We start from the raw sequence: 13,931 nt of genomic DNA, 5'->3' as shown, positions 1-13,931 counted from the left end.
CTGTTGAGGATTTGGAGAGCCACGTTTGTTTCTTTAAAATAAATACATTCAAAAATATATGTGTGTATATTTTGAACTTGATGCTTCAAAATTGACTTGCTGGAGAGTAGGGAGAGTGGAGGCACCATTTAATCTCTCCTGCAACTGCTCCCCCTTTCCAGGCTCCTGCATCTCAATTCTTGCTTCTTTTCCTGCCCTCCCCTCTTCCCCAACCCTGCCTATCGCCGGCCTCATTGCTCCAGTTCTCCCTCACGCTGGACCAGTCTGTGCTGATGAGCTTGCAAGGTCACTGCCTGGGGAGGGGGAGGAGAGGAGGTGCTCACGTCAGCAAAGATGTCATATCGCCCTCGGGGTTCCTGTGGTTTTACTATGAGATCCTGCCCAAACCGAAGGACAAATCTAAACGTTTGGTTAGCATGGCCATTTTAGGCTGAAAAGGCATGGATAACCTAAAGGATTGTGGATTCTAGATGTTGGTCATGTAGGATAGAAAGATATATGTTTTGAATTGATGCCTTAGGATTATATGGAGATGGGAGCTTGGTGCTCTGCCTTAGCAAGTAGGGTTGAGGCAAGAGGTGGAGTCCTAGCCTATTTTGAAGATAGAGTTTGAGTTATAGATGGTGGTAGAAATTTTAAAGTCTGTGGAAAAGAGAGTGAGAGGAGAGAATGAGAAGAAAGCTTTTATCTTTGCAATCTGAATACTGAAGGCAATGGTTGTTGCTGAGATGTGGATAATCACAGATCTCAGAGCCCTTGTGGCTGAAGGAGATGAGAACTATAGAACGTGATAATGACTTGAGTTTTTTCAAATGGTTCTCAGTGGAGAGGACCTGGTATTTCACCAAGGCTATAGAGGCCCTATGTCTAATTAGTAGTAGGAGATGTTTCAGGCCTGATGGATGAGATCTTAGCCACAAAGATCTTATGGTTTTCTATGTAAACCTATATTTCATAGCTTAACCTAGAATTCCAGTCTGGTAAATTCTGTTTTACTTTTTTTCACTGAGTTGCTTAGGGCCTTCCTAAGTTACTGAGGCTGGCTTTGATCCTCCTGTCTCAGTCTCCTAAGCCGCTGGGATTACAGGCTTGTGCCACCAAGCCACCAGCTAAATTCTATTTTACTTTAAGATACTTTGTCTTTTACTCTATAAACATTTCTACACATTTCTTTATAGAATGAATTGTTTTTATCCACATCCCATTTCATTTCTCCATTTCTCTGCCTTTTTCATTCTGCCTAGGAGGAGCTGAACTCAGCTATATAATAATGCCCCACCTTCTGGAGTATGCTCATGACTCCAGCAGTTGGGAGAACCAAAGGACTGTTTGGGGTTGTTAAACACTAGTGATTCCCAGAAATGAGTGAGTGTATGACATTCTCGGGAACTTGGTGATGAGGGGATATCTCTATCAAAAGCCAGAATTGTGGAAAAGTGCAGACTAGTGGCAGACAAGGGAAAAGATAACCTAATTTTTAGCAGGTGCTGTCATGGAAGAGGTGTCTCTAGGTTTACGGAGAGTGAATTGTTATGGGCTCTGGTGGCTCTGGAGTAGCAGCTGCTAGCACTGTGCGGTCACCAAGCAGGGGAGGGGCTGTAACTCTTCTATAAATAGTGCTAGGAGCAAGAGTCACTATGGAGATAAAACTGAATCCTATTACCTGTAGGTCCTGCATTGGGAGCAAGAGAAAAAAGCAATATTTTGAGGATGTGAGGCGTTGCAACTAGGTCTTGTTTATTATTAGGTAGGGGAGAAAAAGATAGAACTTCTACTCATAATCTAAACCAAATAGGGCGTTAAGCAAACTGGGGGTGTGTGTGTTTCTATATGTATGGGAGTGCACACAGCAGCAGATGAAGGAGTGGTGTGTGAGTTTTGTAGTGTAATGGGACTCTCTGTGTGACTGTGTGCAGAGCAAAGGCAAAATTGTGGAGCACTGGAATTACCTTGTAGTGGAATGAAACATTTTATTTAGAGAAGTATATGGAGACTCAATAGGAAATAACAGATAATTAGGATCATGTAAGCTTTTCCTAATTTTCTTTTCTTTCTTTCTTTTTATTTATTTATTTTTATTTTTGGTAGTAGGGATTGACTCCAGGGGTACTTAACTACCAAGATATATCACCAGCCCTTTTTATTTTTAGTTTGAGCCAGGGTCTCACTAAGTTGCTTAGGGCTTTGTTAAGTTGCTGAGGTTGGCTTTGTTTTTGTGATCCTCCTGCCTCCTGAGCGCCGGCATTACAGGCATGTGCCATTGTGCCTGGCAACTTTTCCTAATTTTAGAACTATAGTTTAGGAATTCCTGTGAACATCCTTCCTTGAAACTGGAGAAATCCTAGCATGTCACACTTAATTCATAATTTCTATAAGATAAAGTAGAGGGCTATGGCTGTGGCTCAGTGATAGAGCACTTGCCTGGCACATGGGAGGTGCTGGATTCGATCCTCAGCACCACATAAAAAAATAAACTAAATAAAGATGTTGTGTCCATCTACAACTAATTTTTTTTTAAAAAAAGGAGTAGAATAAGGCCTCATCTGTATGTATTGTATTACTGAGTCTGATCTTGAGACCAGAATAGAGAGTAAATGCTTCAGCACCAAGGGCAGAGCCAGTAGCCATGGCCACTGGGCCCTTTTCTTGCTTGATGGGGGAGAAAAATGGTTGAAATGGGGCAGCTGGGGTATGGACATTCTTCATCTGTGATCACATGAGCTAGAATAGCCAGCTGTTGTTATTGTCTGAGTGCAATTAACTAGACAGTCTATATGGTAGTTTCTCATCAAGCTAAATGAGGATTGTTGAAACAGAATAATTAGGTTTCCATCTAGACCTAGAAATACAGATTAGTGCTGATTGAAGAGTCTGGTTTGATCCCAATCATCCTTGGAGCAGTCCTGAAAGTGACTTAATTTTTGTTATCATAATGACTGAGTCAGTATTACACTGCCCAGGTCTGTTTTTCAGAAACAGAGCCCCAGGGGCTAGACTGAAAATGAGCCACACTTGATAGTGACGGGGACAGGAGCCATTATTTCTCCTTCTCCTCTTTTTTTCTTTTCTTTCTTTTTTTTTTTTTTTTTTTTAGGTGCTGGGAATTGAACCCAGGGCCTTGGCCCTGTTAGGTAAGCACTCTACCGCTGAACTAATCCCCAGCTCCTTATCCTACTAGTCATTTGACTCTGTGAACTCATAAGCCTAGACACTAGGCTAGACAAGTGTCAAGTTCTCCTGTGTTTAGTACTAAAGTGGAAATTCTTCTGACCTGTGCCCCTGATTGGGATGAAGTTGCCAGAGGGATAATTCACTCGGGCACAGCAATGAAATCTTATCAGTCCTTTTTTCCTATTAGACTTGGATTATCAGATAATAACAGAATTCTTCCTGGGAATGCGACTCCTTGCTTGGTGCCCTGAAGTTTCTCTGAGATGAACTGATGAATTGGAACCATGGTGCAAAAGAAGAAGTTCTGTCCCCGGTTACTTGACTATCTAGTGATCGTAGGGGCCAGGTAACCAAGAAGAGATATCTTTGTTTTGTCATATGGGATAGCCACAAAATATGCAATTCTTCTTCTCTGTTTCCGTGTTGCTTTGCATATCTCAGTTTTTCCTTTTATTTTACCCTTATGGGAGCATTGATGCCCACAGGGAAAACAACACATTGAATAGATCCAGAGTGTTGGTCTGGACAGAAACAGAGCAAAACTCTGTTCTTAATTAGCATCTTTGTGATTTTGAGCAAATATAATTTTTTATATCTGAATTTTCTTATTTTATAAAAAGCAAAAGTACATTGCACTCCTAATCTACCTACATATACTCTTTTGGTAATTCATTAGCTAATACTCTTTGAAAGGTGTTGTCATAAGGTGTTAGTGATCATTTTATTGTTGAAACTTTTTTTTTCAGGATAGGTGTGTGTCTTCATGACAGTGCAGACTGCATTCAGCCTGCCCACTAAATGTTTTCCAAGGTCCTACAGTTGGGTTACTTTATCCACAAGGACATTCTGAGCTTTATTTGTTGACTGTGGTTAAAATTTGATAGCATGTTCTATCTCTTCAGGCTGCTGAGTTTGTCTTTATATTCTTCAGGCACCCGAGCAGTGACAGTGTGGCCCAGACTCCTGAATTGCTACGGCGATACCCGCTAGAGGACCACCCTGAGTTTCCCCTGCCTCCAGATGTAGTGTTCTTCTGCCAGCCAGAGGGCTGTCTGAGTGTGCGGCAGCGGCGCATGAGCCTTCGGGATGATACCTCCTTTGTCTTCACCCTCACTGACAAGGACACTGGTGTCACACGTTATGGCATCTGTGTTAATTTCTACCGCTCCTTCCAAAAGCGAATGCCTAAGGAAAAGGGGGAAGGCGGGGCAGGGTCCCGTGGGAAGGAAGGGACTGGTGCCACCTGTGCTTCAGAAGAGGTTGGCACAGAAAGCTCAGAGAGTGGCTCATCCCTGCAGCCTCCTAGTGCTGACTCCACCCCCGATGTGAACCTGTCTCCTCGGGGCAAACGCCGGGCCAAGGCAGGCAGCAGGTCCCGCAACAGTACTCTGACATCCCTGTGTGTGCTCAGCCACTACCCTTTCTTCTCCACCTTCCGAGAGTGTCTGTATACCCTCAAACGGCTGGTGGACTGCTGTAGTGAACGGCTGCTGGGCAAGAAATTGGGCATCCCTCGAGGTATACAAAGGTACAGTTTGCTGCTCTTGCTCAGAAGAGGGGGAAGTGGTTAGAGATTAGTTATAATTGGTCTGTGGGAAATTTCCTATGCAGGCGCTTTAAACCTATTTAAACACATTACCCTTAACTAAGCAGAAGACAGCTGCCGAGCTGAACCTCCTATCATAATTGGGCTTGGAATAATACCGAGGAGTTTGATGTTTTATGGTGGGCATGTCATTAAGTCCTACTACCTATGCATTTTACAGTTGTTCTTGCCCTTATATAAATAGCTTCTGGTCCCAATGGAGCTCAAAGAGTGGGATTTCCTAATGATAGTCCTTTTCCAGTTGTCATTATACCCTCCATAGTTATATTGGGTTGCAATGAGGTATCAGCTCTTAATGCTTATGTCTGACAGCTGCTGTGTGCTCCTTAGGGACACCATGTGGCGTATCTTTACTGGATCACTGCTAGTGGAAGAGAAGTCAAGTGCCCTTCTGCATGACCTTCGAGAGATCGAGGCCTGGATTTATCGATTGCTGCGCTCCCCAGTACCTGTCTCTGGGCAGAAGCGAGTAGACATTGAAGTCCTACCCCAGGAGCTCCAGCCAGCTTTGACCTTTGCTCTTCCAGACCCTTCTCGATTCACCCTAGTGGATTTCCCTCTGCACCTTCCCTTGGAACTTCTGGGTGTAGATGCTTGTCTTCAGGTGCTAACCTGCATCCTGTTGGAGCACAAGGTGAGAGGGCCAGCTGCACAGACTTTCTAGGGAAAGAGCTTGACACTGTGGCAGAGGCTAAAGAATGAGCTCTTTGAGGACAGGGACTGATATTTTCATCTTTTCATTTCTAGGAATAACAATGCCAGATGTATGGCAGGTATTCATTAGATATGGGTTGAATTAAGGTACTGGTATCATGTAGGGTGTTTTCAGAGGCTTGTCACTCAGTTGAATTATCCTTAATTACACTGACTTAATTCTCAGGAAATATCAGTAGTCCTGTTCCACTTTTGGGATAGGGAGGGAGCAAAAGAACTAGGAAGGTAATGATTCTAGTAAAGGTTACTTCAGTGCTTAGTTAGGGAGGTGGCAGACACAGTAGCACATGGGACAGAGATGATTGTGGAAGCTAAGCTGCAGCTATAGACGTGGTGAGAGAATTAAATTGTAGTATTGAAAGCTACAAAAGCTTGTCAACCTGATTTTATGCTGTTGATGACTCTGCTGGTGTGGCTGTTGCAGGTGGTGCTACAGTCCCGAGACTACAATGCTCTCTCTATGTCTGTGATGGCATTTGTGGCAATGATCTACCCCCTAGAGTACATGTTTCCTGTCATCCCACTGCTTCCCACCTGCATGGCATCGGCAGAGCAGGTGAGTCTCAAGGTGTCTTCTAGCTTTGTAACCTGTATCAATGCCCAAAGAAGCTGTCAGTCAATACTGGTCCTCAATCTCTTATAATTTATTTGTCTATGACTGATGGATTTAAACTGACTTAGTGACAAAACCTGTGCTATTTATAATTTCTTTATTTCTTCTCTTTAAAATCAGAGTTAAAGGCTGGGGATGTAGCTCAGTGGTAGAGCACTTGCCTAGCATGCACAAGGCCCTGTATTTGATCCCCATTACTGCAAAAAAGAAAAAATTCCATAATCACAGTTAATGATTATAGACTATCGGCTACACTGCTGTAGGTATAACATAATAAACAGAAAATACGTTGTTTTGCCTTTCTAAAATCTGAAAAGTTCTGAATTTTAAAATACAACTAGCTTAAGGGGTTTTTTATTTTTAATTTTTTAGATGTTGGTGAACCTTTATTTTATTCATTTATTTATATGCGGTGCTGAGAATTGAACCCAGTGCCTCACACATGCTAGGCAAGCGCTCTACCATTGAGTCACAACCCCAGACCAGCTTAAGGGTTTTGAAAACAGGATTTTGAGTCTATATTTCCTTATCTAGAAAAATCCTGACTTGATAAGTGCTCATAATAGGTTTGAACTTTGATTCTTATCTTCTTATCCTTTCTACAGCTGCTGTTGGCCCCAACCCCCTACATCATTGGGGTCCCTGCCAGCTTCTTCCTCTACAAACTAGACTTCAAAATGCCTGATGACGTATGGCTAGTGGATCTGGACAGCAATAGGGTAAGGTTCTGGCTGAGGCATTGTAGAATAAGATTAGGTTCTAGACCCAATCCTGTGATACCCGTTTTTCTAGGTGTTTCTGTTGTGATACTCGTTAAAACAACTTTTACTCATGCTGCTTTTATTTATTGTCAGGATAGGCCCATGGTTAGATTTAAAGGATTTAGTTTTGCCAGAACTAAGTGCTCTTCCAGCATTCTCTAAGAGCTTTTTTTTTTTTTTTGTAGTTGTAGATGGACAGCATGCCTTTATTTTACTTGTTTATCTTTATGTGGTGCTGGAGATTGAACCCAGTGCCTCACACGTGCTTGGCAAGTGCTCTGCCACTGAGATAGAGCCCTGGCCCAAGTATCATTATATGGTGTAGATCTCCTGATGCTTTTCCTGGGATATGATTTCCAGTAAGAAATGGCCCTTTCAGGGCAGACTTAAAAAAACATTATATTTACATTTTGCAGCATGAGTACATTAAAACTTTAGAAAAACTTTATAAGTGTTCATTGGAAAACAAAAATACATGAAGAGAAAAAAATAAGAACTGTAACCTTATTATCTAGTCACCAATAACATTTAGGTATATATTTTTTTCAGATGTGTGTGTGTGTGTAACATGTGATAATATTATACACATAAAATCTTCCTATTATCTTCTTTACCCTTATGGAAGTGAAACTTCTGATTAGTTATTCTAAGGTCTTGCTTTTATCTTTTCTCTGATACAGGTGATCACCCCAACCAATGCAGAATTGCTCCCCATCCTGCCAGAGCCAGAATCATTAGAGCTGAAAAAACATTTAAAGCAGGTAGGTAAAGAGTGAATGAAAGGAAAGGGAGTAATAGATGCCCTGGGGTTGTTGTAGGAAGGCAGCTATTCTAAGACCCTGTTTCATTTTAGACTTTACAAAGTAGATTTTCACTACTTTACAAAGTAGATTTTCTTTGCCTCTGTTGGGTTCAAGAAGAGGTATATCCAATTTTGCATGGCAGGGGTGAATCTCAAAAGGATTCCTTCTAATTTGTTGTATGCCTTGTCACTGTATGATGCTGTATAAAATAATTTTTACGTTCTATTTCTTGTCATGTCTGCCATTCTTTATGGCCTTGGAGCATTCTCTCAATTTTCTAAGATGGGAGTTTGCAGTTTGGACCATCAGGCTTGGACCGTTGGGCTCCTTTTATACTGTCTTCTTGAATTGATCCTATAGTCCTTATAGAATCCTTTCCTCAAAAATTTCTTTTTTGGAGGGGAGTGTGGTGATGCATACCTGTAATTCTAGCAACTCAGGAGGCTAAGGCAGAAGGACTATAAGTCAAGGCCAGTCTTAGCAACTTAATGAGTTCCTGTCTCAAAATAGGAAAAAATAAAAAAAATGTTCTGGGATGTAGCTGAGTGGTAAATCACTCAATCTGGATTCAATCTCCAGCACCTCTTCCCCCTCCAAAAAAATTCTTTCTTTGAGTAATCCCTTACATCTGTTTTTCATTGGTTGATTTTCTTCTCTTCCTTCTGCATGCCAAACAGTACCTGGAGGTAAAACACAATAAGGCTACATTCCCTTCCCCTGCTGTATGTGTTATATAGGACAAGCAGTAGCTAGCACTGTGTTTATTTTTATTAATTCCACTCTCTTTTGAAAGGTCTTTAGAAATCTTTTTTCCTGTGTTGTCTGAAGTACTCAGTAGTTTCTCTAGATGGTATATGTTTGAGTTTAAATGGGTCATTTTGTATCCTTGTCACTCTCCCTTGCTTCATCACTGCTGATGTAATATGATACCTTGCTGCAGAGTCTGGTAGGATTGCAAGTTCAGAAACTTCTAGCTGTCTTCATTTACTGTGTTTTCATTATTGATAATTGCTTAAGTATGACTGATGAGATGGAGAAGTTGATATAAGAAATTATGTCAATTTATTACTTTAAATGTTTATAGGAACTAAGATCCTTGAGCTCATGGATTTTTGTATTCTGACCACTGCTTCTCAAAAGTGTGGTCCATGGACAGAAGCATTAGCATCGCCTGTAAACCCAGTTACTTGGGAAGCTGAAGCAGAAGAATCACAATTGGAGGCCAGCCTGGGCAACTTAGCAAAATCCTGTTTCGAAACAAAAAATAAAAAGGGCTGGGATGTAGCTCAGTGATAAAGCACACCTAGGTTCAATCCCTAGTACTGAAAACAAAACAAAAACCAAACCAAACCTCAGAACCATCCCAAACATACAAAATTAGAATCTGCATTTTAACAACATCCTAGGTGATTCCTGTGCTCACTAACTTTTAAAAAGCATTATTGATCTAGACCAGTGGTTTTCAAATTGCCCCATGGAGCCTTCTAGGGGCTGATTTCAACTGGGTACACTGCATACATGAAGCTCTGGTTCCTTCAGAGAAACTTTTAATTTTTTTTTTAGTATTTATTTTTTAGTTCTCAGCGGACACAACATCTTTTGTTGGTATGTGGTGCTGAGGATCGAACCCGGGCCGCACGCATGCCAGGCGAGCGCGCTACTGCTTGAGCCACATCCCCAGCCCAGAGAAACTTTTAAATTTTTAAATTTCAGTTATGCTTCCATATAGATTTCAATTTGAAAAACTGTTCATTAAAAAATAAAAATAGAAAACTATTGTCAGATTTGATCAAGTTGTCTTGAGCTAGGTTGATTGAGAGCAATATTCAGGCTTAATAATTCAGGCAGTATTCTAAAGACTAAAATATTTGGAATCTTTTTTCAAAGATGAAGGCTCTGAAATGAATTGTCTGTGATTTGCAGAGCACAGTTCTCTGTTGAGAACTTTTTGGTCAGAAAGTGTGATGTAGAAGACTTTAAGAATGCTCTTTCCTAGAGTTGAGATTGGCTAACTGCCCAGATACCTTATATGAGGAGTTTTTTGTTGTTCCTCAGGCCCTAGCCAGCATGAGTCTCAATACCCAGCCCATCCTCAATCTGGAGAAATTTCATGAAGGCCAGGAGATCCCACTTCTCTTGGGAAGGCCTTCTAATGACCTGCAGTCCACACCTTCCACTGAATTCAACCCGCTCATTTATGGCAATGATGTGGATTCAGTGGATGTTGCAACCAGGTAAGACCAAGCAAACTAAAGAAATCCTGAGTTCTTAAATTGGTTTCTTTGCTCTCTTGGGTTTGGGGCTAGCTACTTCCCATAGCCAGAGTTTCTTTATGTATAAAATGTGTTTGATATTTTGTTATATTTTCCACCTTAGCAAAAGCAAAGAGAATAGTTTATCACCTTTTTGAGCATAAAGAAAAAGACCACAGGGCGTGATGGCACATGCCTATAATATAGTAGCTCTGGAGGCTAAGGCAGTATGATTGCAAGTTCAGAGCCAGCTTCAGCAACTTAGCAAGACCCTATCTCAAAATAGACAAATAAATAAAGGGCTGGGGGTATACCTCAGTGGTTAAGCACCCCCTGGGTTCCATCCCTGGTACCAAAAAAAAAAAAAAAAGAGAGAGAGAAAGAGAGAGAGAGAGAGAGAAAGAAAAAGACCAATGATTCTCTAAATCTCTTCCAAGCTAGGCTTGATGATGTACACCTATAATTCCAGTGGCTTGGGAGGCTGAGGTTAGAGGATCATGAATTTAAGGCCAGGCTGGGCAATTTAACAACACCCTGTCTCAAAATAGAAAAAAAGGGCTGGGGATGTAGCTTAATGGTAGGCCCCTTGTTCAATCCCTGTAAGGCAAAGTGGAACAAAACAAAACAAAACAAAATAGATGAAAGATATCTCTACCTTGGATGTTGGAAATCTGTTGAAGAATGGCTTTGGGAGGTGGTTAACACCATGGATTGTGGAGTCCTCACTTTACAGGGTATGGTTCTCAGCTTATCTCAGCGTCATCTTCTTCCCCAGAGTGGCCATGGTACGGTTCTTCAACTCTGCCAACATGCTGCAGGGCTTTCAGATGCACACCCGTACCCTGAGACTATTTCCTCGGCCTGTGGTAGCTTTCCAAGCTGGTTCCTTTTTAGCCTCACGTCCCAGGCAGACTCCCTTTGCTGAGAAACTGGCCAGGACTCAGGCTGTGGAGTACTTTGGAGAATGGATCCTAAACCCCACCAATTACGCCTTTCAGCGAATTCACAACAGTGAGTTCACCTGCCCTCTGTTCTGCTCCACCTTCTATCTTTGAGCTCCTGATGGCCCTTCTTTTAGCTTGTTCTTTACTAATCTTTACCTGTCCCTTCCATTCCTGGTTTTTTTTTTTTTTTGAGGTGGGAGGTCCCAGGGATTGAACTCAGGGGCACTGGACCACTGAGCCACATCCCCATCCCTATTTTGTATTTTATTTAGAGACAGGGTCTCACTGAGTTGCTTAGCACCTCGATTTTCCTGAGGCTGGCTTTGAACTCATGATCCTCCTGTCTTAGCCTCCTGAGCTGCTGGGATTACAGGCATGTGCCACCATGCTTGGCTCCATTCTTGTTTTTTTTTTTTTTTTTTTTTTTTAAATATTTATTTTTTAGTTGTAGTCGGACACAATACCTTTATTTTATTTATTTATTTTTATGTGGTGCTAAGGATCGAACCCAGGGCCTCATACATGCTAAGCGAGCGCTTTACCTCTGAGCCACAACCCCAGCCTTCCATTCTTGTTTTGCTTTAGACTTTTTCCTTTTTTGTGTGTTTACTTGCCTTTTACCCCTTGCTCCCAACTATTCTTTTTCTTCCTTGGGTAGATATGTTTGATCCAGCCCTGATTGGTGACAAGCCAAAGTGGTATGCCCACCAGCTGCAGCCCATCCACTATCGAGTCTATGATAGCAACTCCCAGCTGGCTGAGGCACTGACTGTACCACCAGAGCGTGACTCTGACTCTGACCCCACTGATGACAGGTGAGCAGTCCCTCTTATTAGCCCTTCTCCACAGCACATAGTGGGAGGCAAAACCTCTTAGGAGTTAAGAGTCAAGTCTTCGAAGCCTGGTATTTTATTTTGGTTGATTGTTTTTCTTGGCTTCCTTATTTTATCTTATTCCTGAACTTGAGTTAAAGTGTGCTCCATTTTTGTTTTTCCAAATTCTGATTGCAGATATTTTTCCCCTATCCCTTTCTGGTTTTTTTTTTTTTTTTTTTTTTTTTTTAATGTCCTTCACTCTGCAGTGGCAGCGATAGTATGGATTATGATGACTCAAGCTCTTCTTACTCCTCCCTGGGTGACTTTGTCAGTGAAATGATGAAATGTGACATCAATGGTGATACTCCCAGTAAGTGTGCTTTGGTGAGATTGGCCTGCTCTAAACAGGGATTAGGCTTGGGGATGAGATGAACTATACCTGTCTCCCTTGGGTTCTGGCAGATGTGGACCCTCTGACGCATGCAGCACTTGGGGATGCCAGTGAGGTGGAGATTGATGACCTGCAGAACCAAAAGGAATCAGAGGAGCCTGGCCCAGACAGTGAGAACTCTCAGGAAAACCCCCCAGAACGCTCCAGCTCCAGCACCACTGCCTGCAGCAGCCCTAGCACTGTGGTCCATGGAGCCAGCTCTGTACGTGAGCATGAGGAGGGGTGGGTGGATGAGAACTGTGGGTGGGAGTGTGGGTCTTGTCTCTGTTAGGAATGTCATGCTTTAGCTGTGAATTTGCCTTTTCTCACACTCTTCCCATCTTCCTCTTCAGAGGCCCTATGACTTTAGAGCCTCTGAGATATAGTTTTGACCCCAGAGGGAAGTCACTGGGCTTTGTTCAGGGTGCAGCAAAGATGCCCGTGGTACAGTTTATGGGGACAGAGAACAGGGTGCCACAGAGATTTTTTCCCACACATTCTATAGGCTGGGAATGGGATAGACCTGGCCTGGCCCTGCCAGACTAAGAATAAGGGAAGGCATCACTAGGCACCATGTGACCATATTTTTAAATTTAATATGGCCCTTAGGAACCTGCTGAGTCTACAGAGATGGATGATAAGGCAGCAGTAGGGGTCTCCAAGCCCCTCCCTACCGTGCCTCCCAGCATTGGCAAATCGAACACGGACAGACGCCAGACAGAGATTGGAGAGGGGTCAGTGCGCCGGCGAACCTATGACAATCCATACTTCGAGCCCCAGTATGGCTTTCCCCCTGAGGAAGATGATGATGAGCAGGGGGAAAGTTACACTCCCCGATTCAGCCAACATGTCAATGGCAATCGGTGAGAGCCTGGGGATTCCTTCTAGATGGGTGACTGAAGGACCTCACTCCAGTGGACCCTGGGCAAGGGTTAATCAGAGAGTCTGAGAGTCTAAATGCTCTCATGGTTCTGCCATCCCTAAAGGGTGGTTCTTTGATCTAGGGGCTTAGCTGTGGGAAGGAAGCAGTGACTGCAGTGTAGTGTAAGGACCACACTCCCAAGATTAGGTACCGCTGCCTGGGGCTCATAGGTGCCGCTGTGCATTCAAGGGCTCAAAAGCTGCTGCGGCCCAACAGCTTGAAACTGGCAAGTGACTCCGAAGCAGAGTCAGACTCCCGAGCAAGCTCCCCCAACTCCACCATCTCCAACAACAGCACCGAGGGCTTCGGGGGCATCATGTCTTTTGCCAGTAAGTGCCTTAAGCTCTCTCATTGCTCTCTTCCTTTTTTTCTCTATGGTAGGGTCTAACATGGCAGATGTGTCTTAGAACTTGAGATATGGGCTGGGTTGGCATTACCAGGCTCTAATGCAGATTATTTGGGTGATACTAAATAAAGTACTTTTAGATGACATAGTAAAAATGTGGGTGCAGTGGTACAAACTTGTAATCCCAGCTACTCGGGAAGCTGGTAGGTTCTATCTAGTCCAGCCTGGGCAACTTAGCAAGTCACTTCTTCAAAATAAAGACAGTAAGGCTGGGGTTGTAGCTCAGAGGTAGAGCTGTCGCCTAGCATGCATGAGGCACTGGGTTCGATCCTCAGCACCACATTAATAAAATAATATAAAATAAAGGTATTGTGTCCACCTTAAAAAATATTAAAAATTATCTTTAAAAAATAATAAAATTTAAAAAAAAATAAAGAGAGTAGCTCAGTGGTAGAACTCTTGCCTAGCATGTGCAAGGTCCCAGGTTCAATCTCCAATACCTGGGGGGGGGAAGACTAGTCATTATTTTGTTATACCTGGAAGTTTAGTTTTAT

General features: G+C 42.7%; 1 protein-coding gene across 50 annotated transcripts in view; it reads left to right on the top strand.

Annotated features, from left to right (window-relative positions):
• Positions 1-13,931, top strand: part of Madd (MAP kinase activating death domain) — a 46,430-nt gene that overhangs the window by 1,661 nt on the left and 30,838 nt on the right. For 23 of the 50 annotated variants that reach the window (XM_078046039.1, XM_078046050.1, XM_078046070.1 and 20 more), the window contains exons 2-14: positions 3,359-3,517; positions 4,103-4,699; positions 5,108-5,411; positions 5,916-6,047; positions 6,710-6,823; positions 7,546-7,626; positions 9,724-9,902; positions 10,696-10,931; positions 11,523-11,679; positions 11,946-12,049; positions 12,142-12,332; positions 12,719-12,972; positions 13,221-13,360. In XM_078046039.1, coding sequence (XP_077902165.1) covers positions 3,456-3,517; positions 4,103-4,699; positions 5,108-5,411; positions 5,916-6,047; positions 6,710-6,823; positions 7,546-7,626; positions 9,724-9,902; positions 10,696-10,931; positions 11,523-11,679; positions 11,946-12,049; positions 12,142-12,332; positions 12,719-12,972; positions 13,221-13,360 — 2,551 coding nt within the window. In that variant the 5' untranslated portion in view covers positions 3,359-3,455. Of the gene's footprint in view, positions 1-3,094; positions 3,132-3,358; positions 3,518-4,102; positions 4,700-5,107; positions 5,412-5,915; positions 6,048-6,709; positions 6,824-7,545; positions 7,627-9,723; positions 9,903-10,695; positions 10,932-11,522; positions 11,680-11,945; positions 12,050-12,141; positions 12,333-12,718; positions 12,973-13,220; positions 13,361-13,931 lie in introns of all 50 variants that reach the window. The other 27 variants (XM_078046088.1, XM_078046069.1, XM_078046086.1 and 24 more) reach the window with 4 other exon arrangements.

This window comes from Ictidomys tridecemlineatus, chromosome 4, assembly GCF_052094955.1.
Source record: "Ictidomys tridecemlineatus isolate mIctTri1 chromosome 4, mIctTri1.hap1, whole genome shotgun sequence".
Taxonomy (NCBI): domain Eukaryota; kingdom Metazoa; phylum Chordata; class Mammalia; order Rodentia; family Sciuridae; genus Ictidomys; species Ictidomys tridecemlineatus.
The sequence above is the reverse complement of the archived record's forward strand: the minus strand, read 5'-3'. Positions and strand labels throughout refer to the sequence as shown.